The following is a 25,945-nucleotide window of genomic DNA, read 5'->3' on the forward strand; positions in this document are numbered from 1 at the left end:
ACCAATTCCAGAAACTGCTAACTCTCTCCTGAAAAGAATGTGAAAGCGATTGAAAAAGAACCCCAGAGAGTGAGGACTGTCCTGGCCTGTTACATACAGTCTTTGCTCTCTGCTTTAAGCCACTACCTTACAGTTGGATTTGACTGGAAAACATTTGTTTGTTGAACAAACAACAAATGTTTTTGCAATAGTAAGTGTGATTCTGAATGAGGGAAAAGTGTCGAGAATGAAACTCATCATGTAATACATTTGGGTGGATAATAGTATTTATGTCTGTGCTTGGTTTTTAAAAAGATCTGTCGCGTTGCAATTTTGAATAGAGGCATTTTGTGCAACTGTGTTCTCAGGGAATGGGATCTGGTTTTGTTCTTTGAAGTACAAATCTCTTCATAACTCTCTCCCTAGTCCACTCCCTCTACCCCCTGGCTATCCACTGCACTTAGGAAGAGCAGAGCAGGTAGGACTTAATTCTCTTCAAATTTCATGTCTAAGAAAATATACAAGTAAAACAGAATATGTTCCATTGCTAAGCAGCCAAATTCATGTATTTTAAAATACAAGTTTAAATGGCAGGCTTAATCCTACAGGTAAGGGTTAAGACAAAATGTTGCTGTGATGAATCTAAAGCCATTACTAAAAAAAAATGAAGGTAAGTTGTAATGCACAGAGAGTCTGCTCAGCGACCACCTCAGGAGAAAAGTGGCAGCAGCGTGGCAGGGGCTGGTGTAGACACAGGACTGGTGTCCCATCACAGACGTTGCAGAGAATGGGCATCCAGTGGGTCTTGATGGAGCTCCTTTAGTGTTTAAACAGCATCACTAAACTGCTCCCAGAATGGTCCATCATAGATGGGAACTGACTTTAGACCCCAGTATGTTCCTCGTTTGAATCCACCCTGGAGAGAAAAATCAACGGAGAAAGCCAGAGCTGGTACCAGCCCTTTATGGCCTCTGCATAGGGCTGGATACTTGCTGCTCCCTGCCAGACCTTTCTGCCCAGAGGTCCCAAACGAGCAAGACTAAGGCTCTATTTTAGCACTGCAGAGGTGCAATATCTGGACAAGGGAATGACCTGGCAATAGCACAGAGAGCCAGTTTTAGGTGCTTAATAGCATCCCCTGACTCTCTTCCTCCCCCTGGAAAATCATAAGAGACAGAGAAAACTTGAAATTTTGGATTTCTCTGAAGGAAATTAAAATCTCACAACAGAAACCTTTAGACCACACAGTTTTTGTACATGTGGGAATGTATGTGCCTGGGGTGTGTCTGCTTATGGTGGTCTGTGTTGGCTGTGACAGGTACAAGCGACAGCTCTGTGATTGTGCTCTTGTACCATGTGGGTGATTAGTGACTAGGAATGTATTTTAGGATGAAGAGGAATGTTCAACATAATAACATCTGTATGACAAGGGAGAATAATTTTAAACATGTTTCAGGGTCTATTAATCCCATTTTACATCTTTATTTCATAAAATAGTCTTGAGAAAGAAAAGGAATACAAACTCAAATGTTTACTCTGCCTTTCTAACTATTAACCAGTCCCTCAGAGACAGCTCAGCTGTTCCCTTTGACCTTTTGGTGAAGAGAGGCTATTTTAATTAAAGTTATTGAGAGACTACAAAGAATTCAGTATAATGACTCTGAACTCTGAGCTAAAAACAAACAAAATTGGCCTTAGAAACAATCTTATATGTAATGACTACTCTCAGTTTGTAAAGACTCACCAGATAATGCACATTTCAAAGAGAATTTCTGGGAAACTTCTAACTCAAACCGATAAGCTTATAGGGTGAAGAGTAGATTCTGTAAGCAAATATTTAATTTACAAATATCAGTATCCAACCTTCTCTAACTGAATCTTACATACTTTTATAGTAACTTACCTTCAGTTTTTTTTTTTTTTTTTTTTACCTAAAATGTTTATTACAGAACTAAAACCTTTCCTCCTGATCAACGATCACCTATGTGGTATAACAGTAACAAAATCACAGAGCTGTCACTTGCACCTGTTAGAGCCAATGTGGTCCATTACAAGCAGTCACACCCTGTCATATACATTCTCACACAAGCAAAACTGTGTTCTTGTGATGAATGATTTGATGTGAACTAGTAATAATTTACATCCTTTTAAAGCTATAAGCCACTGACAGGAAATTCTGTGTAATTTAGAGAAAGATTTATTGTTCTTAAGAAAACACAGCTAACTATTTCAATTTCAGGATTATATTATATTTAAAAGTGAATAATTTTATTTTTAAACCAGTTGAGCAAATCTTTACATTTTACCAGCCAAATAAAGCTTTTTTAATGGCATATTAGTTTTAAAAGTGCATTAAACCTTTAAAGCTCCAAGGTCACATGCGGTAAGTTCATTTCCTACTTCTCAAGCCTTGGGGAGCAGCTATTCACACTGATGAGCCTTTTGAATTTAGGCAAAACAAAACCAACCAAACAAACAACCAAAAACAGCCCACAGATCTCAGCTATTGACAATGCTTAACAGTCTGCCTACATCCCAGGCACAAGTTTCTGAAAGACCTGTAGCTAATGAGGTTATAACTTTGTTCTGTCTTGCTCTTCACTGAAGGCGTAATTCAATCCGAAGACAACTCAACCTGTCAAACCCAGACTTCAATATCCAGCAGCTTCAAAAACAGGAACAGTTGACTGGAATTGGTCGAATTAAACCAGAGTTATATAAGCAGAGGTCATTGGATAATGATGATGGGAGAAGGAGTAACAGCAAAGCCTGTGGGAAACTGAACTTCATTTTAAAATATGACTGTGACTTAGAGCAGCTCATAGTGAAGATTCACAAAGCTGTCAATTTGCCCGCCAAGGACTTTTCTGGGACTTCAGATCCTTACGTCAAGATCTATTTGCTTCCCGATCGGAAAACGAAACACCAGACTAAAGTTCACAGAAAGACGCTGAACCCTGTGTTTGATGAAGTGTTTTTGTTTCCGGTTCCCTACAATGACCTTGCAGCCCGGAAGCTTCACTTCTCTGTGTACGACTTTGACAGGTTCTCTCGCCATGACCTAATCGGCCAAGTGGTGGTGGATCACTTCTTAGACTTGGCCGATTTCCCCAGGGAGTGCATCCTTTGGAAGGATATAGAATATGTCACCAATGTAAGTCCAGCATTTCTTCATTTTTCTGGTGGCGGGGGGAGAGGGCTGCTGCTTAGCATGAAACAAATTACTTATACCTTATTTTATTTGGAGTATAAAATTCATGTCAATACATATATAGCTGTGGCTTCAGAACCTCTTTGTACCTTTCTAGAAACATATTTAACAATATTCATTTTGAAATTTCCAAGAATTGTTCATGAAAACAATATTGAAGAATAACATGCTCTCTTTTCTGCTAATTCTTAGCTATTTATCCACTAATAGACAGTAGATATTATCTGCCCCCCCTTACCACATTTTCTTTAGAGCTTTCGGTTGTTTGTGCTAAGTGGATCCTGGCATCCTATTAACTGTAGTCTGCAGCTAAGAGCATTAAGTCCTTGCCCATTTCTCAGGTCAGCTCAGTAGTATGTCTCGTAATTAGATCTTCAGCTTTAGCCCCAGAAGTGAGAACGGTTGAGAAGCGTTGGCACCACATATTCAAATATAGAATCAAAGTTATAAGAAGATTAGTTCGAAAGTATCTACAGATATTGGCAAAACTAATCTGTAGAAGGTCAAATCCAATTTAGAGCTCCAGAGAGAGAGGGCAGAAGTGCTATACGGTGATGCCATATATCCATGTATGCATTTTCAACGTGAGATTGCAGTGGTGATATTTTTACTCCATTTATATCCTTTTCATTATCCTGCAGAGGTGTATTGACGTACCTGAAATAGAAATGAAAATTGGACTTTCTTAGATAACTCTGATATTTTAAAGCCACTTGTTTCTTTCACCTGTCCAAATCCCTCAGATAACTTTATTAGCTCATCTTCTGGAATATGGGCCCTTCTGAGGCTTTTCTCTTCCTCTTCCTCTTCCTCTGCCTTAGCATCTAAAGACACCAAGCACCATAATCCTTACTCAGTTGAGACCGTGATCCAGCTTGAGTTTGGAGCCCATTTAGTGAAAGGCTCTCACTCTGCTCAGGGAGGGAACACACAAATTCTCTGCCCAGTGACCAGATAAGCACACTAGTACTTTCTCAACCTTGGCCACTTTGTGAACTGGGGACTCACCCATACTTGGGCACCTTCTCTTCACATGCCGTAAGATACTAGTGCCAGCTTTGTCCTGCTGTTCAGATAAGTGAAGTATATAGCATGTGAGCGTTGCTGGCCTTTATTATAATGATGAGTAAAGAAAAGAAGGAGCTGGAAAACATGCAGAGAACCTTGGGTGATAAAACTAAAGTGATTTGAGAGATTGGGGAAGGAACAGATTGGTTCAATCTCGAAAGGTTGTGATAACAGTAAACCAAAAAATGATTCCGGGGGAAGTAAGGATTATACGTATCCTAAATCCCAATTGCCAAACTCAGGAGGCAGCATGAGAAACTTTAAAGACACAAAATGGGCAGGCTGCTTATACTGGCTCAAAAAATGAACCCTCTCACTGGAGTATTTACCAAGTCCCCTTGGGTATAAGCTGAGACATTGCCGACCGACAGTGATGAGGCTTGGTCAAGAGAGATTGGTCCTACCATCTAATGTGACATCAATGTATATTTTTTGACAAATGAATTCCATAAAATAGCTGGAGTGGTTATTAAAAAGCTCAACAGGGATCCTGCTGTGAGTTGTCTTCTAGAGGCTTTGTGTAGAGAGGAACACTGAGTAGACAATGGCCGATAAAAATCTGGATAAGGCTGATTTCTAGTGAGAACATCTTTTAGAGCAGTTTCCCATGGGATGAGACCACAGAACAGCAGCCTGCAGGACCTTCTGCCCCTGAGGTCATGGCCATTTGAGCACTATCCTGGGATTAAGAGTTCCCTGTCTGCTGGAGAAGCCTCGATTTCCATAGAGTTTGAGAAGAATGTGAAATTACTCATTGAGAAGGAAAACCAATAAGACTAAAGGTCTCAAAATTCTCACTTGTTTCCTCAGAGAAAACAATAGATATTCTAAGCATTGATCTAGGTCTCGAATGACCAGCAGGAGAGAGGAGGTCCTGAGAATGAGATTACAGATTATTTTATAATCTGCCATATATTTTTTAAATTCCACTAAAAATTATTTTTCAGGGCTGTGTTGACTGTGCTTTTTCGAATGCGACTTTTGTATAGAGACTGAAATGAAAGTCTGAGATTTGACAAGGTTTCGTTTTTATAATATAACATGTATGTAACGTGTGTTATAGCATGTGTGTATATAATGTACACATACCAGGAAATGAGGAAATAATTAAATGAACAGGCATGAGCCCACCCCTCAGGTAAAGAGTGGAACATCACCAGTACTTTGGTGACCCTTGGGTTGTTTTCCCTCATCACATTCTCTCTAGATCCACTCCTGCCCAGAGGAAACCACTGTCTTGAATTTTATTTATAGACATTTGTAAGACAATGTATGGTTTGGTTTTGTCTTTTTCAGTTTTTCTTAGCTCTTTTTTCTTTTTTCCAAGTCAGGTTGACGAATGGAGCTGTGGTTTATGTATTTTTATTGCTATATAATATTCCATTGTGTTATATATGATAACTTAGTCGTCTTAATAATGACATGTAGGTTGTTATTAGGTCCTTGTGATTCTGAATAACATTGCAGAGAACGTTTTTGTGCACATCTCCTGGTTCACAGATGCAATAATTTCTCTAGGGCATACTCCTGATAGAGGCCAGGTACAGCTTTTCTAGTCAATGCCGAGTTCTTTTCCACAGTGGCTGTACAAATTGATCCTCCCACTGATGAGATTTGGTAGTTCCTTATGCTCTACCTTCTGACCTGACCAACTTGTACAGTTGCCCCTCTCTATATGTGTGTGCACGCTTGTAAAATGGTATATAATTTGTATTTCCTTGGTTGCCAGGGTAGACCGTCTTTTCTACATGAAGATCTTGCATGTCTGTTGTTAGATTTATTGCTAAGTACCTTTTTATTATTTTAAATAGTATCTTTTCTAAAATTGTGTTTTCTAACTAATGCTGCTGTATAGTAAGACAGTTTACATTTTATACATTTATATTCTGTCAATCTTGCAAAACTTTTATTCTCATAATTGGATTGTGGAGTCCTCTGAATTTTCTTTGTTAGGTAATCAGTCATGTGAATTATGATAGTTTCTTTCTAATTTGTACACTTTTTATTTTTTAAAAAATTTAGTGCACAGACTAGGATTTTCAGTACAATGCTGAATAATGATTATGGTAGTAATCATCTTTGACTTGTTATTTTAAATGGAATGTTTTTAACATTTGCATTGATACAATTTTGCTGTAGACATTTTATGGCTGTCTTTATAATATTAAGAATATATCCTCTATTCCTAGTTGACTAAGACTTTATCGCAATCAGTTGTTTTTATCAAATGCTATGATCATGTGAGGTTTCGTTCCCCTTTAATATGCTGCTTTGGTCAATTAAATTAACAAATTTTCTCATTCTGAGCCATTCTTATATTCCTAGAATGATCTCAATTGGGATCATACTATTACCTGTTTTATACATTGCTGAGCTCAGTTTACTGGTTTTTTGTTTAGCATTTTTTTTGCATCTGTGCTCATGAGTGATACATGTAATCTACTTTCTTGTTTGGTCCTTATCTGAGATCAATGTGATTCTTGATTTATAAAATTGGTTGGGGGTATTATTTTGGATACTTTCAATTTTGTTCTGCTCAGAGCCCCTGGAGGCTTTGGGGTTTTTGTTTATTTTTCTTCAAACTGAAAAGAACTCCCTTAGTTTCTGTCTTCTGGTTAGATTAATACAATGAGGAAAGGAAGAAAGTGAAGTTGAGATATTTATTTCTCTAGATACTTTATTTGGGGTTTCCATAGGCTGGCAATAACCTTTAACCAATAGCCACAGCTCCTGAAAATGTCTTTGTTTTGCTATTGTTCTTAGAAGATTGTTTTTCTGGGTATAAAAATTTAGGGGCATAAAACTTTCAAATACTCTGATTTTGGAATCATAAAGCTATCATTCTATAGTGTTCTGACTTTTGAGAAGTCAACATTTAGTCTAATATTTATTCCTTTGTACGTAATTTTTCTTTTCTTTCTTACTGCTTTCAACATCTTGCTTTTCTGTTTAGGAAAACATTGCTAAGTGAGTATATATTTTTGTTTGTCCTGACAGAGATTTATTGGGTTTCCTGAATCTGAAATTGGTTCCTTTTATCGGTTCTGGAAAATTCTTAGCCATTTTCTTTTTTCTGGTTGTAGAAATATTATTTGATGTGTTTTCACATTTTCTTTCTTTCACAGTTTCTTTTTTCTTCAGCATACTTTTAGTTCTATTTTTCATTTATTTTACTCTTCCATACATGGTTTATATATCTAACTCCAATAGCTAAAATCTTTGCAACTCCAATTCTTTTGTTTGGCATTTCCTTTGACACTAATTTATCATGCCTTGTCTCTTATATTTAGTAATTTATGATTGTGAACTCATCTAACTTGGAATTTTGTCAGTACAGTCATCCTTCATTATCCATGGGAAATTAGTTCCATGACCCCCATGGATACCAAAATCTGCAGGCACTCAAGTCCCTTAGTCAGCCCTCTGTCTCCATGGGTTCCACCTCTGTGGATTCAACCAACCACAAATAGATACCGGAATCTGCAGATGCAGTCCTCATGGATGCTTAGGACTAACTGAAGTTTTCAAGCCCTAGGTTTATAGTATATTCCTTCTGAGAGGATTTGTGATTGCTTCTACCAGATGCCTAGGTGAACCACCAACATGGAACCACTTGAAACTAAATTTTGAGCATGAGGGTTTTTGGACAACAGCAGTAGGGTAAATATAGGCTCCAGATGTATATGTACAGGCTTGTATTAATTGTTAGAAACTGGCAGTGGAGAATTTTTTTTCTTGCTTTACCTAGAGCAAGTCCAAGACAGGATGAGTCTTCGACATCCGCTTATGTTCTGTTTTGTTTAAGAATGTGACCCCTAATCTTTAGGATTCCACCTTTATGCAGGATTCTCCCACAATCCTCTAAAACCTAGGCACTAAACCACCAGAGCTTCGCATTTACCTCCATTTAAGCTCTAGCTCTAGAGCTTACCTGCCTCTGTGGATTTATGCTTTCTTATTGTTTCTGACCACTGAATAATTTCATTTCAGTCCCATCAGCTTTGCTATGCATTAGAAAGGATTTTATAGTCCAGTATTTTTACCTGGAGGAGTTTCCGTGAACATCCACCCTATTACTAGAAACACTGTGTGCCGTATTGCTCAAAGCCTGTTCAAAAGCAGTTTTTAGTTGTTTTAACTGAATAGTAATTTATATGTTATATGTTTGCCTTGTGATTGAATAGCCACAAAGAGCCTTAGAGGCCTTGTAATCTAAAATCCTCATTTAGCACATAAAACTGAGGTGGAAGACCATTAGGAGATTCAGCCAGCTGGATAATGGCCAAATAGGAATTAGGACTACCTTTTTCAACAACTAACTCAATCAGTTCATGAAAAGGTGTCTCAAAATTGTCATATATGCTGGTTTTATTTCTGTTTCCTCTCTTTCTCCGGCTGACTTGTGCTAAGATCATAGATCTTGGCTTAAATGCCGCTTCCTCAGTGAACTCTTACCTGAGCCCTGGACTAGGATAGATTTTACTGGTATTTGCTTCCATGGCACTCTTTACTTCTATCATTACTCACCATACCTTCTTTTATGTACTTGTTCAATTTTCTTCTCCATTAGACAGTTCTGTGAGTGCAAAGACTATTCTAGCTTGTATACTACTATATATCCAGCCTCTAGAATGGTGTATGGAAGTGAAATACCTAGTAGGCACTTGCTGAATAAAATTAAGCTCCCTCCTTATGAGGAGCCAATTCGGCGAGGCTCTTGGGTCTGATATGGTTGGGGGCTGTTATGCAGAGCTGAACCCAGAAACTAATTTTTAACAATTTTTTTTTTATTTCTGCAAGGGGATTATGAGTTTTATAAATGTTAGCAGTCAAATAAAAATTCTCATACCTTCTTGTGAAGAAACGAAGTAGTAATTATTGAGTGTAAAAACAATAGTTTAACTAAATCTCTCAACTACTGAAGCCAGATCAGTCAATAATGGTGTAATGCACCTTTGAGGGACATGTATCAGCCAACAAGAGAGAACATAGCATCTGAGGGAAGGGCAAAGTTGGGAGAGCATGAGTTTCGTGGTCTGGGTGAATGTTTCATGTCTGTTCTCCTAGTATGTTTTGTATACCCAGCTCATCACTAGCTCTCTGGCAAGTAGGCATTGAGCACTTCAGGAATCTCTTTCTTGGTGGCCTGCTTAGAGACTGATTCAGAGACTTTCTCTGGGTCCTATGATCATCTCACTAAACTAATTTGGAGGAAATGCCAACATTCTCACATGCTATCACTAGACGTGATGAGATTCCCTCTCTGCCAATATGGATCCCAGTTCAGAAAAGGTAAGGTTATAGTTTATGGCAGCATAGACTTTATTTTAATGTTAGGAATTTGAAAACTTCATATTTCCATCAGAATTAGACTTTGTGAGTCATTGCAAGGTGCAGTATTTTATAGTGGCTGATTTAGGAATTACCCTGTTCTGTCTCCGGGGTCCCGGGGACACTTCTAGACCTGTAGAGGTAGGCACCTGGAACCACTCAGGGGAGGATATAAAATTTCAGGGGAGCCCAAGATGCTTACTCCTCATAGTTGAATACAAATGAGTTAAGCAGGCTCTGTGACTGAAGAAGTTAATTTAGTCCTATTTCATTCAATTGCATGATGAGTCCTGAGTAATTATCATATAATTGTATAGCTCTGTCACCATCAGTGGTATTCTGGTAGATGTGTAACAACTGGCTGGGGTGAGAGGGATCGGAAGGGGACCTGACTTCTAGCATTTGTTCATTTCCATGGTATAAATACGCCCAATAGGGCTGATTTCAAGCTACCAATGTGACATTACTGAAGGCAGAGTTGGCAAAAGATGCTCACATTGGCTCTAGCAAGCTAGTGCCAGCTGATAAGAGCCAGCTCCAGTACACCACTACATGTAGTGCTGAAAACACCAAGGCTGGCTGGATAACTGATCCTAAGGGACCAACGGTTTAAAAAGCCCCATAGAAAGAGCCCTGGTATCTAGCTGATGACAAGGAAGCCAAATTCCTTCTGTAATGTGGATGCGGGTGGAGGGTCTAATGAGCTGTGTCTTTATGAGAGTCCACTAACTCCCACTTTGTCACTCACGATCCCGCAGACATGTTATCCCCTTCATGTCTGGATTATTCAAAGGGAGTGAAAAGTGGCAGAACTGTGGAACAGATCTGAAGAAAGGGATTAAAAAAGCTCCAGGTCTCTGACGAAGAGACTTTGATAGCTTTCATCCCAGTATAGGTGCCAGAACAAAGCATTTGCTTTTTTAAATGAAGTATATGGCACACACAAGAGTGTATATAATGTATGTGTATGACTTAAAAATAACAAAATGCACATCAGTCAATTCAGAATTTTACTGAAGAAATTGAGAACATTATCAGTCTCTTTGAAGCTCCCTGTGTGTCCTTTCTCCACCCCCACAGTCCCCTCAGAGATAATCAGTATACTGAATTTCATATCTGTAATTCCCTTGTTTTTAAAATAATTTTACCACATTAGAATGGAGTGTTTAGCTTTGCCTGTTTTTAAAATTTATGTGAAAGAAATTGTACGTATCCTTCTGAGATATATATATCTCTCAAAGTGTTTTGGCCAGTTTACAACCCCAGCAGCTGCACATTAGTCTACCTTTTCTGTGTTCTTCTCCAGCATTTGGTAATCCTAAACACTCTAAGTCTTATAAATTGACCACAGATTCTTTAGAGTTTTGTACACTGACAATTATAGCATGTATGAAGAAAGCAGTTTTGTTTCTCCTTCTCTTCCTCCCCAGTCTTTCTCCCTCTTCACCCCCTCCTCCTCCCTCCTCCTTCTTCCTTCCTTTTTTTTTGACTTCTCCCCCTAAAATCATCACTTTTGCTTGCTTGGTTGCATTTACCAGGACTGCCAGTACAAAGGCCAACAGAGTAATCCTTGGCTTGTTCCTCATTTAAAAAGGAATGCTTTGAACTTCACCACTAAATTGACATTGACTATAGACTGTTTGAAAACTTGAATGAGTATTTGATTTTATTAGATAATTTTTCTGAATTTATTGAGATAATCATGTTTTGCTTTTTATCTTTCAATGTGATAAGTTATACTGCTTTATTTTCTAATTTTGGTGAAAACTTGTATTCCTGGGACAAATCCAACTTGTTCATGATGTATTGTTTTTCATATACATGGACATACATGAATGTGTGTGTGTGTGTGTGTGTGTGTGTGTGTGTGTGTGTGTGTGTGTGTATTCAGCTATTTGGTTTGTTAATATTTTGTTAAAAGTTTTTGCAACTTAAATTCATGTGTGAAATCAGCCTCTGATTTCATTTTCTTGTACTTTCTTGGGGTGCACAAAGAGGAGGACTGAGCAGAAAGCCGAGAAAGCAGACTGGCTTTGTTGGGATTCCTGTGTACATATGTAGAGGCAATACCACAGCTCAAAGAAGACAGCAGGGAAGGCTGATACTTTTCTCTATACAATCCACCCAGTTTTGATTATTTTAGATGGAATTTGAAAAAGCAGTAAATTTACAAGAGATATAAAAACATATCTACAAGAAAAGTCCCTATGAACCTGTATGTGAATATTTATAGCAGCTTTATTCATAATTACCAAAAACTAGAAACAACCTTAATGTCTTTCATTGTGTAAATGGATCAACTATTACATCTATAGAATGGAATACTATTCGGCATTGAAAAAAACAATGTGTGCATCATATACACACAAGAATATGAATGAATCTTAGGTTCATTATGATAAGTGAAAGAAACCAGACTCAAAAGGCTACATACTGTCTCATTCCATTTATATGACATTATGAAAAAGGCAAAATTATAAGAAAAGAGAACAAATCAATGGTTTCCAGGAGTTGGGTGTGGGGAAATAGATTGATTACAAAGAGATAATGTGAGGGAATTTTGGAGGAGTGACCTAATTGTTCTCTATTGTAATTATGGTGGTGGGTACGTGATCCTATGCATTTGTCAAAACTCATAGAACAATCTAACAAAAAAAAAAAGTGAATTTCACTCTATGTAAATTAAAAATAAATTAATAAAAGTTTAAAAATCACTTTTGAGGGGGAAAATAAACACTTAAATGACAAAAAAAAAAAAGCTAACAGAAGTCGATACACATGGAGTTTGAAGATATAGATATAAAGCATCAGATAATCTATAGAGCAAGTTCCCTTAAAAAGGTAGGAGAGACAGGGTCTAAAATTCAAGTAGCGGGGCTGGCTTTAGATAAAAGGACAACACAACATTTTCTTTGTTGTAGGAATCAATGAGAAAAGTATGGGAGCAAATGCAGGAAAAGTTGTAGATTTGGGGATTTATAGTTGAAGATAAACATAAAAACATACATGCAAAAGGGATGGCAAAGAGTTTTCATCTTGAGGACCAATTCTAATCAACTGAAGATAGCTGACTTGTGAGCTATGTTAAGAAGGATTAAGAAGCAATATCAGGGCTCAACAAATAAGACCAAGATCCAATGGCAATGTCTACCGTAAGTTTTGGACAACCAATTTCTGCTGTTATTCCATCTAATTCCCTGTAATTGTTCGCTCATGTATTTGTTCTGTACACACACTGTTCTCTGTCTGCAATGACCTTTCTTTCTATTCTTCTCTGTTCAACTAAATGTTATTCTTAAAGTCCTATGCTTAACTGTCACCTCATTAAGCAAACCCTTCCTATATCCACTGAGAAGAGATAAGGTGTCCCTGTGAGCTCTTAAGTATCCTCTGTGTACCTCTTTACAACAGGTATCACATTGGATTGTGAGTATCTATTAATCTTGCCTATCCTACTCGACTAGATGTTCCTTGAAGACAGTCTGTGACTATATCTTCAGTATTTAACCTAAGAGATAGATGATACATGCTTTTTGAGTCAGTAAATGAATAAATGAATGAATGAAATTAAAATAGCTCCAATATAGTGTGTGTATCTTAAGTAGGATTCCCTAGAAGTAGAGGCTGAGACGGATTCTTTTGCAGGTAATTTATTGAGGAACTGCTTTCAAGTGAAGTCTTTAAGGACATGGAGAAAGACAGGCAAAGATGGGGCTTCAGGATAAGCCCCGAGCCTGACCCCACAGGCAGCTGTGGAGCTTGAAAGGTATCACAGAAGTGTCCCACCCTAAGACAAGGGGCTCTTTACCTGCCTTTGTCATTGGCTGCAGGCCACCCCAGGGGAGAGGGTGTAACTTGCCAGTCATTTTTAAGGTGGCTTTCATGAGCTGAGGAGAATTCTCCCAAGAAGGATGCAGCCATGGGCTGCGAGCAGCCAACATTCACAGCAGCTAAGGAATGGGTGCTCTAGCCTGAACGCAATGGGTCCACTGGTCTGTGATAGAACAGAACAATGGGAAAGGGGTTATGGGAACACAAGAGAGACCCTAGCTCATGTGACCTCTGACATATAGGGAAATGATGAAGAGAGAAGGAACATTCTCCTCCCCACCCCCCTATTCCCGATCCTTCACACACCTTTCCTGGTAAAGAGTCTGCTTGCTGCCTTGCCATGGGTACCAAAAACAGATGTGTAAGTGGCAAACTGGATGCTCCTGAGAAGAAGCTGGCTTTACAGGGAGCCAAAGTGGGCTCCACTTGATTCCCCGCTTACAGTCAGATATCTCCATGACTAAATATATGGGGACAATCTAGCTCAATGAAAAAAAAAAAATCTTCTGCAAATCTGAACAACCGAAGGAGACTTAATAGAATTGTCAAGGATGATAACTTCATCTCTGAAGAAAGGTGAGACTAGTCAGGTAGAATGTCCCCTGGGACCACTTTTAATGATCTTCTACCTGTGGAAGCATTAATGTCCAAAACAGCCAGTTTCTGAACAGAAAGCCTTGTACCCTGGATTGGCATTTTCTTGCTTGGAAAATGAGTTTTGAGCCTTTGGAGAATCAAAGTAGTCTTTGGTATTTACAATACAGCCTTACTGTCCAGTAGCTAAGTGTAGTCTAATTCTGACAGATGGCTCTCAAGGGAAATTTTCTTTTCAGATTGGATTATGCTTCCATGCTGAAATGCTCTAATTAAGGGGAGTCTATAAACATAGTGGGGGAGTGAAAGGGAGGGGAAGGTACACTGTTTCTTAGGAAGCTGTTTTGGAAAATGGCCATGTTTGCAATCTTGATTTTCCCAGCCCCGCACACTCAGCTGCTCTGAGAATCTAGGTCACTGCTTTGCTAAAAACATGGTAGTGCTGGATTAATGGTCAGCTTTCCGCAGGGAGCTATGACTTCTTTTCCTACCAGGCCCTGCCTCTCTAGCCTCATCTCCATTCAGTTTCATTCTCTGTTAACTAACTTTGTAACTATCTTAGTATCTAACTTCCAGAATAATTATATCATTAAAACGAGCATGACCAATTTTTTTAAAAAAACCAATTCAACTAACTATATTTAACATCACTAAACTTTTTTAAGTCCAGCGCTTTGGTTTTGAAGTTTTTTGTACTTAAGATATGGTTCTACTAGATTTCTTAATTCTTACCAATTTGAGACCTAAGTAACAATAGGAAAAGTACACTTGGCTGTCAGATACAGGAGGATGGATTTTGCATGAGTGGATTGAGAAACATCTATTTGGAGGTCAAGGAATGAGTTCTGGGTCAGGAAGTGAGCGCCAGGTCTTTTTCTATGTCATTCAACAAATGTTTTTGAATACCTACTATGTGCCAGGCAATGTACTAGGCATCGAATAATGATCCCTACTCTCTTGGAGCTTATCTGGGGATATTGGAATTCAAGAAGAGACAGGTAATAAAAAAAATTGCACAGATAATTATATGTGTGGTTGGTGCTGCGAAGGAGTCATAGGCCTGGTTTATCAAAGAAGAAAACTTGGAAGAGGTAACATTGAAGCTGGGGCTAAAAGAAGGTTAGCAGTTCATTTGGAGAAGGGCAAAGTCCCAGGCAAAAGAAATTGGCATATGCGCAGGTCCCGAGACACAAACAGTTAGTTCCAGGAGCAGAAAGCAGAGTGGTTAAAAGTGAAGAAACAAAATAGAAAAGAGACTAGGACTCAGGCAAGAGAAAGAAAAAGTAGGGCCCTGTAGGCAAGAATGAGTCTTTGAGACTTTATGAGTAATTTTGAAGGATTTTGAGCAGTGAAATGACACAAATAGATTTATGTTCTTAAAATGTCACTCTGACTGCAGTGCAGAGAACGGAAAAGAGGGGGCAAAAAGGAAAGGGTCAGGCTATTATAGAGGGCCAGGATGGAGATGATTTTTCCCACCAGGTTGTGGTAATAGACAGAACAGTAGCAAATTTCAGAAATGTTTTTTAAAACAGTTTCATTAAAGAATAATTGGTATACAATAAACTGCATATGTATAAGTCATATGTTTTGACGGTACTTGACATATGTATACATTTGTGAAACCATCACCACAAACCAAATAATGAACAAATTTGTTACCCCCCAAATTTGCTGAATGCCCCTTTGTAATTCCTTCCTATCTCCCCTCCCCGCCACCCATCCTCTAGTCCTTAGCAACTATTGATCTGGATTCTGTCACTATAAATTAGTTGAGATTTTTCTAGAATTTTACATATATAAGAACCATACAATATGTTCAGTTTCGTTTGGCTTCCTTCGTTCAGAATAATTTTTTTGAGATTAGTCCATGTCGTTACATGTATTAATAGTTCCGTCTTTTCATTGCTGAGTACTATTCCATTGCATGGATATACCACTATTTGTCTATTGCTTATTTGGATTATTATTAGATTATTTGGATGATTTTCAGTTTAGAACTATTGTAAATAAAGCTGCTATCATGTGCTTTGTATAGGCATGTGCTTTCACTTTTCTTGCATAATTACCTAGGAGTAGAATGGCTGGATCATATAGTAGGTATATGTTTACATTTTTAAGGAACTACCAAATAGTTTACCAACATGGAAATACCATTTTACATCCATACCACCAGTGTATAAAAGTCCATGCTCTACATTCTCACCAGCACTTAGCAGGGTTGGTCTTTAATTTTAGACATTCTAAAAGGTATAAAATGAAATCTCATTGTAGTTTAATTTGCATTTTTCTAAGGATTTATGATGTTGAACATCTCTACCACCTATTTATGTTCTTTGATGAAGTGTATGTTCAAACCTGTCATTTTTTAAATTAAATTTATTGGGGTATCATTAGTTTATAAAATTATGTAGGTGTCCAAATTTAACTCAAAATGGATTAAGGACCTGATTATAAGACCTGAAACAATAAAATGCATAGAAGAAAACATAAGAACTAAACTCAGGGACATTGGACTTGAAGAGGATTTTATGAATTTAACCTCAAAGGCAAGGGAAGTAAAAGCAAAAATAAATGAATAGGACTACATCAAACTCAAAGCTTCTCAGCAAAAGAAACTGTCAACGAGGTAAAGAGACAACCATTCGAATGGGAAAATATATTTGCTAGCAACGCCTCTGATAAGAGCCTAATATCCAAAATATGCAAAGAACTCAGATGACTCAATAACAACAAAAAAACAATCCAATCAGAAAATGGGCAGAGGAGCTGAATAGACACTTCTCCGTAGAGGACATACAAATGGCCAACAAATATATGAAAAGATGCTCAACATCGCTAGCTATTAGGGAAATGCAAATCAAAACCATAGTGAGATACCATCTCACACCTATTAGAATAGCTGTAATAAACAGGACAAGTAATAACAAATGTTGGAGAGGATGCAGAGAAAAAGGAACCCTCATACACTGCTGGTGGGTCTGCACATTGGTACAGCCACTAAGGAAAATAGTATGGAGGTTCCTCAAAAACCTAAGAATTGATCTACCATATGATCCAGCAATCCCTCTACTGGGTATTTACCCCAAAGACTTGAAAACTCATATCCGCAAAGATATTTGCGCATCGATGTTCACAGCAGCATTATTCACAGTGGCCAGGACATGGAGGCCACTGAAGGTCCTTTGACAGACGATTGGCTGAAGAAGCTGTGATACATATATACAATGGAATATTACTCAACCATAAGAAAAGATGAAATATTGCCATTTGCAACAATATGGATGGACCTCGAAATAATCATGCTAAGTGAAATAAGCCAGACAGAAAAAGTTGAAAATCACATGATATCACTCATATGTGGGATATAAACCTAAAAGCAACAAATGAACAGGACAAACAAACAGAGACTCATGGACGTGGACAATGGACTAGTGGTTACCAGAGGGGATGGGAGAGGGAGGAGGTAGATGGGGGAAAAATTTAAATAATTTCTTCAATTAAAAAATATATGTATGTATATGTGTGTGTATATATATATATATAGGTGTCAAGTGTACAAATCTATAATACATCATCCGTATATTGCGCTGTGTGTTCACCACCTAAAGTCAAATCTGTTAGCATATATTTGACCCCCTATCTACTTCCCTTCTCCCCTGATTCCCTCTGGTAACCACTAAACTGTTGTCTCTATGAGGTTTTGTTTGTTTGTCTTGTTCGTTTGTTGCTTTCAGTTTTATATCTCACATATGAATGAAATCATCTGGTTCTCAACTTTTTCTGTCTGACTTATTTCACTTAGCATGATAATCTCAAGATCCATGTATATTGTCGCAAATGGTAGTATTTAATCTTTTCTTATGGCTGAGTATTCCATTGTATATATGTACCGCATCTTCTTTATCCAATCATCTCTCAAAGGACACTTCAGTTGTTTCCATGTCTTGACCAAAATGAATAATACTGCAGTGAACATTGGGGTGCATATGTCTTTATGGATAAATGTTTTCAAATGTTTGGGGTAGATACCCAGAGGAGGCATTGCTGGGTCACATAGTAATTCTTTTCTTGTTTTTGTTTGTTTGTGTAGGAAGTGCCATAGTGTTTTCCATAGTGGCTGTACCAGTTTACATTCCCACCAGCAGTGTATGAGGGCTCTTTTTTCCCTATAATCTGTCCAAACACTTGTTATTACTTATCTTGTTGATAATAGCCATTCTAACAGGTGTAAAATGGTATATCATTGTGGTTTTGATTTGCATTTCCCTAATAGCTAGTAAAGCTGAGCACCTTTTCATATGTCTGTTGATCATTTGTATGTCTTCTTGGGAGAATTGTCTGTTTGGGTCCTCTGCCCATTTTTTAATTGGATTGTTTGTTTTTTGTTGTAGTTGTCTGAGTTCTTTATATATTTTAGATATTAGCTCTTTGTTGGAGGTGTTGTTTGCAAATATCTTCCCCCATTCAGTTGGTTCCCTCTTTGTTTTGTCAGTGGTTTCTTTTGCTGAGCAGAAGCTTTTTAGTTTGATATAGTCCCTGTTTTCTTTTAGAAGTTTTATACTTTTAGCTCTTACATTTTGTGGCTATGATCCACTTTGAGTGATATTTATATATAGTGTGAGGTATGGATTAGGGTTCTCTTTTTTTAATGGTATCTGGTTGTTCTTGTACCATTGAAAAGATTATCCTTTTATCTATGTAACTGCCTTTTGTACTTTTGAAGAAAATCGGTTGATTATATATACCATTCTATTTCTGGACTCTTTTTTTATTTATTGCTCTATTTGTCTATCTTTACTCCAATACCATAGTGTTTTGATTATTGTAGATTTGTAATAAGTCCTGAAATCAGAGAATGTAAGTGCTTCAACTTTGTCCTACTTTTTCAAAGTGGTTTTGGTTATTCTAGGTCCTTCAAATTTTCATATGAATTTTATAATCAGCTTATCTATTTACACACACATACACAATCTTACACACACACACACACACACACACACACACACACACACACACACACCCTGTTGGAATTTTGATTAGGGTTGCATTGACTATAAAACACACCCTGTTGGAATTTTGATTAGGGTTGCATTGACTATAAAATCAATTTGGAAAGAATAGACATCTTAAAAACATTGAGTCTCCCAGTCGTGAAGACTGTATATCTATTTAATACATCTTTATTTCATCAGATCACTGGAGCTCTCTCGTTGTTCATCTTTCTCCTTTCTGGTACTCTGCCCGGCAAACTCTAGCCATGTTGGCCTTTTCAGACTCCTAAGTTCATTTTCTCATCTCAGGGAGCCCACTGGGCTCTGCCTAGGTTCCCAGCATTCTGTGCTGTGTCTTGAAAATTCTTTCCAGGTAATGAGCAGGGGCAACTGTAGGGCTCACTTCGATTGTTTCCTATCATTCAAGTATCTCTTGTCTTCACTCTCTGATGGCCAACGTCTTAGAGACCATTGTTTCATATACTTTGTCACCCGTAATCCCTCTGCCCAGAGACAGCCACTGTTAAAGTTTGGGTATGTCTTTCCTGCATAATCTCTGTCCATGGCTTTTCATTTGCAATTTCTATATGGTTACGACACAATTTGGTCAGCTTCTTTGCTTTAATTTAAGGAAAGAAGCAGAATGCACAGTTGTGTATCTCAGAGGACCCCTCTGCAGGCAGTTGGGGCTCTTGTCCCTGAAGAGCTGGACAGGGCTTTGTTCCCAAGTCCACATTTCCTGAGGCCAGTGCTTCCTGGGCAGCCAGGCAGCCAGGCAGCCCTGGCAAACACCAGTCCAGTGTGCAGCCTTCAGAGGGAGCTTATTTGGCTTCTTCTCTCTTAGGAGGCTGAGGGGTCATAGTCAGTTTGTCCAAAAGAAAAGCCAGCACTGATCAGTTAACCAATACTACTTTCAAACAGTTCTTATGAAAATATTTCAATCAAAGTAGGGTTATGCTGCAGGGCCAGGCATAGGGGATTTCTTAGTGCAGCTTCAGGGATCTTAGGGCGAGCATCTCTGCAATAAAGGATGCTGCCGGCCCTGGGGAGTAAGGAAATTTGCAGATATGCGATACTTCCATTTAGGCCTGGAGAGGAAGATCTGACTATTCTTTCACAATAGGATGCAGACAGCAGCTTGTTGAGGAGATGGGAAGCCAAACAGAGGAAATTTTGGAGTTTTGCCATATTGAGACAGAGACCAACAACTCAGAGCAGAGCATGATGGAATGGTCAAGGCCCAGTGAAGCATTTGTTCTTTCAACAGACATTGCCAATCAGGCTTGAGGCTAGGCCCTGGGAAGCCCACAGAAACTGAAGGAGGAAACCGCAAGCTGGCAGAGGCTAAGTCTGTAATATCAGAGCAGGAAGCAATTTTAAGAAGTAACTTATCTCTAGCTGCATTTATTTTCCCACCCTGGGAGAGTGAGAGGAGGGAGGAGAGAACATTCCCTAATAAGGGACTTTCCTTAATACCTGGATTTCGTATTCATGGACGCTTTCAGCATGAAAAGGAACACTTTCAGTGTAGAAAGAGTTGCCCATCAGGCCATGCAATGGTTAATAACTACAATTTGACCTTACTCTTTTAGAAAAAAAATAGGGGATCCCCCCTTCAAAGACATACACAGGCCCCAGGAAGCCACCCGAGAATCTTGTGTTGCTCCCTACACCAACCTATCGCCCTCCCCAGTCTCTAGTAATCTGTTCCCAAAAAGAAATGTCACCAGATGGCCCTGCAAATGTCACTTTGCCATCAGCATGGCTTCACCCAAAACAGGGAGGCATTAGAGAATCTAATCCACAGTTCATTTCCTTCATTTCAAGTCAATTTTGGATCCTTTACTGGGTATTTAGTGCTTTTTTAACACAGCGGGCTAGACAGTAAGGTCTATAATTGTACTGCCGATAAAGAATATTACTTTTACACATAATGGAAGAGGATCCGAGTGACTCACAGATCCCAAACATTTTGTAAGAACTCCTCCCTCGTTAGCATTCAGTGCCAGATTTGACTGCCCTCTGCTTCATGAGTTCCCTCAGCGTTCTCAATACCTTGAGCTATTTTTAGCATTTAATCCCTTTCAGGTATAAGAGCTATCAGATCTCTGTTTTGGTTGTTTGTTTTACAGAAGAGAATCCTATATTTTCAGACTGTGGATGGGTGGTTTTTAGGAATTGAACTGGACCTTTTTAAAAATGGGCTTTTCTTTTGCTGTCTCTTAGATTTCATACCCAAGCATGGGCCTCAGGTCTGATCCTGCATCCAGTCTGTGTATTTCTCAATTGTAGCAGTTAGAGAAGGCAGTCAAGGTCAGTTTGATCCTGGAAAAAGAAAGGGAAGCTGAACTCCACAAGCTGAGAAGGTTACATGGCCACAGCCAGTGGTAGGGTAGGAAGGGGTGCTGCTGGGCTCTCAGGCAGAGGGGACACACACCTTGATGTGGCTTTGAGCTCCTACAGCTTTTGGGGAGTAGCTTCCAAAGGAGTCACAAAATTCAGGAGTGGGTTTGGAGTAGGACATTTCACCTGGGCCTCTGCCCACTGTCACCAGCACTTACTCTCCTCACCGGGGCTTAAAAACTTCTAGCAAGGTTGCCAGGGGACTGGGGGAAGGGTTAATGTGTCTGAGATAAAGCAGAAGTTGTGGAAATAGATAGTGGGGACCCTTGCACAACATTATGAATGTACTTAATATTATTAAATCATACTAGAAATGGCTAAAATGGTACATTTTAGGTAATGTGTCTTTTACCACAATATGAAAAATATATAGAAAAACAAAAAACCTCTGCCAGAATGTGAAAGATACGTGGAGCCAGTAGCGTAGAGCCCGGACTAGAGAGCACAGAGCCGTCTTGCCGCAGATGGGCACGGGCACCGTGTTGCCGAGGGTGGCTCCTCCTTATTTCGGAAGAGGCTGCGGGCGGTGAGGGCTGGCCTTCGCTCAGCTCCCAGAGACCTGGCTGGGCTTTCACCCCACCGGTACCTGTCCTAGCAATCAGTAATCACCCTTTTCTCCCCACTCACTTCCTGTATTTCTCATTTCCCTCACCAACCCTCTGCAAGGTTTTCTCCTGGGTACTAAGTGTACCCATTAGAAATACAAAACAAAACAAAAATCTCACTAAACAAAAGGTTTTTCTCTCCTATAAATCATCAGTGTAGTCAAGAAACAGTGAGTGACATTGCAGTTGAACCTGTCATACTCTGAGTGCCTGCTTGGGGCTGGAGTCCCAGCCAGTTTCCACTGGAGGAAGAGGGGACTCAAGCGTAACACACACATCCGGTGTGCCAGACCCCAGGCTCAGTTACGTTAATTTTCACAAATGTGAAATAGGTATTATGCCCATTTTACAGAAGAGGAAATGGAGATATAGAGGGGTTCAACATTTGTCTAAGGGCATACAAATAATAAGAGGCAAAGCAAAGTTTGAATGTCAGCCTGTTTAAAGCCCATGTCCCAGAACCCATACTCTTTCCATTATACCATACTTGAAAATATCTGTCCTCATATATAATATGCTTTGAACAACGCCTTTATCAACTCTGGGATAAAAATGAGTTTGTAGCATGATTTTGTCTAGCATGCTCACCAGAGCCATCAGTGTTCCTGGTGTTTTCATCGCGGGTCCCCACCTCCACCCCGTGAGTCTCTCACGCCGATGGGACCACCCACAACACCTTTTCCCCCAGTGTAGCTTTTGCTGAATAGATGATACATCAGAGCCAGAATAAGTGACAGGCTGGCCAGACAGATGTCCAGAGAGCTAAATCAATAAAGAATGCTAAACACTGAGATGGAGAAAGCTATTAATCAATATTCCTCTCCAGGAGAATATTACATACAGTTGAAAATAAGACTTTAATTAGCCACCGAGGGAGAGCGATGACATTCCCAAATAGCTCAAGTTGCAGTGAATGCTCACTAACCTGCCTTCCAAAGATCTGGGTCCAGTAAACTGCAAGCTTCAGGCTTGACTGTTCAGATGATGGAGGGGATCCTAGCACTGCCTCTAACAACCTGCTTCCTCTCCTCCCTCAGAACTGTCAACTTCTCTTCTAATAAACGCTGGACAGCCATTTAAGGAATACCAGTTTGATGGATGGCCAAAGTCGGCTCCTGCCTGAGCTGCTCACATGCATTGGTCTGTCCTTCAGGCCACAAGCCTGCATTCCCGTCAGCTCACTCCTGCATCATAGATACCTCTAAAATGCAGTGCCTGTGGCCTGTGCTGACTTTCCTTCCTCTCCCTTAGCATAAGGCTCATTGCTAAGGCCTCACTCTGTCCTATTTCAGGTCCAGTCTTCTCTCCCCTCATGCCCACTCCCCGGCTCCTCCTTTCGTGACTGGCATTGCTATTGTTGCCACTACCAACTTTTAACCTGAGAGCATGAATGTTCCAGAAGATGTGAGGGCAGGGCAAGACAGAGAAAATAAATGCTACGTGCATTTTCACACTGCCTAAAAACAAACAGAGGAACTTCCAGCTTTTACAAACATTTTTAAATAATGTATAAAACAACTGTTTTTAGTGGATTTTTGACCCTGATGCCATCACTAACTCTCAATATCTTTGCGAATGATGGTCATGTCTGGAGTGGGGTCGGGGTGGGGTAAGCATCCGCTTGGTGATAAAAACAGTGATTTTTATGATATGGTGCTCTTGTCTTTAAAACATCCAGATCAAAGTGACCACCTTTTAAAAGCCGCGTTTTCATATGAATAGCCAGGGTTTTAAAAATAATTTTTAAAGATTTTTTTGCACCTTGAAAAAAATAAAGTGGTAAGTAGCATCTATTCTTTAATGGTCAAATATCATGTACTTTGGCAGGGAAGGAAACTAAAAGCTCAATAGTGCCGAAGATCTTTAGTACAAATAAAGTTTATCTGTGTGTTGTTTAGGGCAGTGGTTACATTTTCAAGAGTCTGCCGTCTGTCTGTGCTAACTGGCCAGGGATGTGCCTCGGCAGGGTCAAGCTCCCACAGTCAGCGCAAGAGAGTCCTGAGCCTTTGGGCAGCCCGTCGGATGACAGTCACCTAATGTGCGATGCAGTGTGGATGCTGGCCTACTTTTGAGAACAGCTTCTGAGTTACAGGCTCCCCACATGGGAGGTATATATCGGACTGAAGCTGCAGACTGCTCATTCCCTGCCCAGAGCCTTAGCCTGTCATCATTGATTTTATGGGGGAAAGAAAGCATTTGCTTTCATAAACACCACACCAGCATCTTCAATAAGATGATGTAATGGGATTAATGATGCACTTTCCAGAATCCTCATCGATTCTGAAGATGGAAGTGGAAACTTGAGATGAGCCTAAGCCTTGTTTTGTCAACATTTGGCTGCTCTTTTAAGCAAAGTATCCTCAGACAAATAGTGGACTTATTTGAAAGTTATGCTGGTATTTGAATACCCAGGGCTTCGAGGATTCTGTCTGTGTTAGAGACATTACCGGGAGTGTGTCAGTCAGGCCTGAGAGTGAGCAGAAAGGAAGGAAACAATCATGAGTAACCGACCACTCTCTGCCAGAGCCTGCCACTTGGGAGAGTTGGTAGTGATTGGTTTGTGAATGTGTTCTCCAGAGGATAAACCCCGTGGGGGTGATGGAGTCATGATGGGGTGAGGGGAGCAGAGAGGCCACAACCCTTGCTTTCCTTGCAAGTCTAGGTCTGCCACCAGCCTGAAGAGGGCCCAGATGGTGAGCAGTTGTGTGGCTATTTGGCCAAACCCCAACTGGCTCCACAGGCCATCCAGGAGGGGTTTAGGAAATGTATGTTTGTGAAATGTTGTGAGGCTTTACGGAGTAGGGTGATCTCTAGACTTCTGACATAAATGATTTTAGAGAAAGTGGGCATTTTGCTTCCTAAAGAAGCATAAAAACATACAGTCTTAAAATCTCAGTACTTTCTGTATAGCTGTTGTCTAGACACATCGGAGACAGCAGAGATGAGTCTTTGCAGCAAGGCAGCTGGGTTTAAATAGCCGACCTGAACGTCTGCGCTGGGATTCAGAGAGGGTTTTCATAGACTCGTCAGAAAGTTGTTCAACTGACATTCAGATTGATATCAATGAATGCATTTTATTAAATGTTCACTTGCCTTTATCCATGGATAAGGTGAATTAAACAATAAGATCCAGATGTCTATAGTTTAAAGTGTGGAACCATGAAATAATAAAGAACAATGAAGTAATTGGTAAACACTGATATTATTTTAGAACAGTTGACGATGGTGGATATGTTTGTGGCATAGATTGTGGTAATGGTTTCACAGTTATATACTTATCTTCAGACTCATCAATTTCTATACATTAAATATATACTGCTTTTTGTATCGTCAACGATATTTTAATGAAGTGTTAAAAAAAATAGTTAGCGAGTCTATCATTAGCAAGTCTGTGATGACCGTGTAATTTTTGCCTGAGCTTGTGGGGAATGGTGTAGGATCATGTGGTATGTGTCCCCTGCAGTTTTAGGGAACATGAGATACACCTGTGAAATACTGAAGTAACACTAAAGAGCAGGATTCATACAAATATATGAAGGGCACAGAGGTTACCGTGAGCTAGAAAGATGAGAGAGGCATCACAGAATAAGTAGTTTGGCAATGGGTCCTCATAGCTTTTACTGGGTGGAGTCATCCCCAAAGCAAAAGTGGAAGGTGTAAGAATAAAATATTAGAACTTCTATTTATATTATGTCATCTTTGTTATTTCTCTTTTGTTATTTCTCTTTTATAGATCTGTTTATTATGTATAATTTGTCAGAATTTTCTACATGTATATGTTATAATTAAGTAAATACACAAATGTTGGGAGTCTATGCCCCAAAGTTCTTTATACTATATGTGCAGTTATAAATATATTTCCTCTCAGCTCTAAATTCATCTTTCATTGCCTGCTCTGGAAAACTATAGTTGGGACTTAAAATTTTTTT

General features: G+C 39.3%; 1 protein-coding gene across 1 annotated transcript in view; it reads left to right on the plus strand.

The window, feature by feature from the left end:
- The window catches only part of SYT9 (synaptotagmin 9), a 165,738-nt gene that overhangs the window by 57,611 nt on the left and 82,182 nt on the right, over nucleotides 1-25,945 (plus strand). The window contains exon 3 of the mRNA XM_011383492.2: nucleotides 2,587-3,133. Coding sequence (XP_011381794.1) covers nucleotides 2,587-3,133 — 547 coding nt within the window. The remainder of the gene's footprint in view (nucleotides 1-2,586; nucleotides 3,134-25,945) is intronic.

The sequence above is a fragment of the Pteropus vampyrus genome, unplaced genomic scaffold (genome assembly GCF_000151845.1).
Source record: "Pteropus vampyrus isolate Shadow unplaced genomic scaffold, Pvam_2.0 Scaffold522, whole genome shotgun sequence".
NCBI classification, from domain to species: domain Eukaryota; kingdom Metazoa; phylum Chordata; class Mammalia; order Chiroptera; family Pteropodidae; genus Pteropus; species Pteropus vampyrus.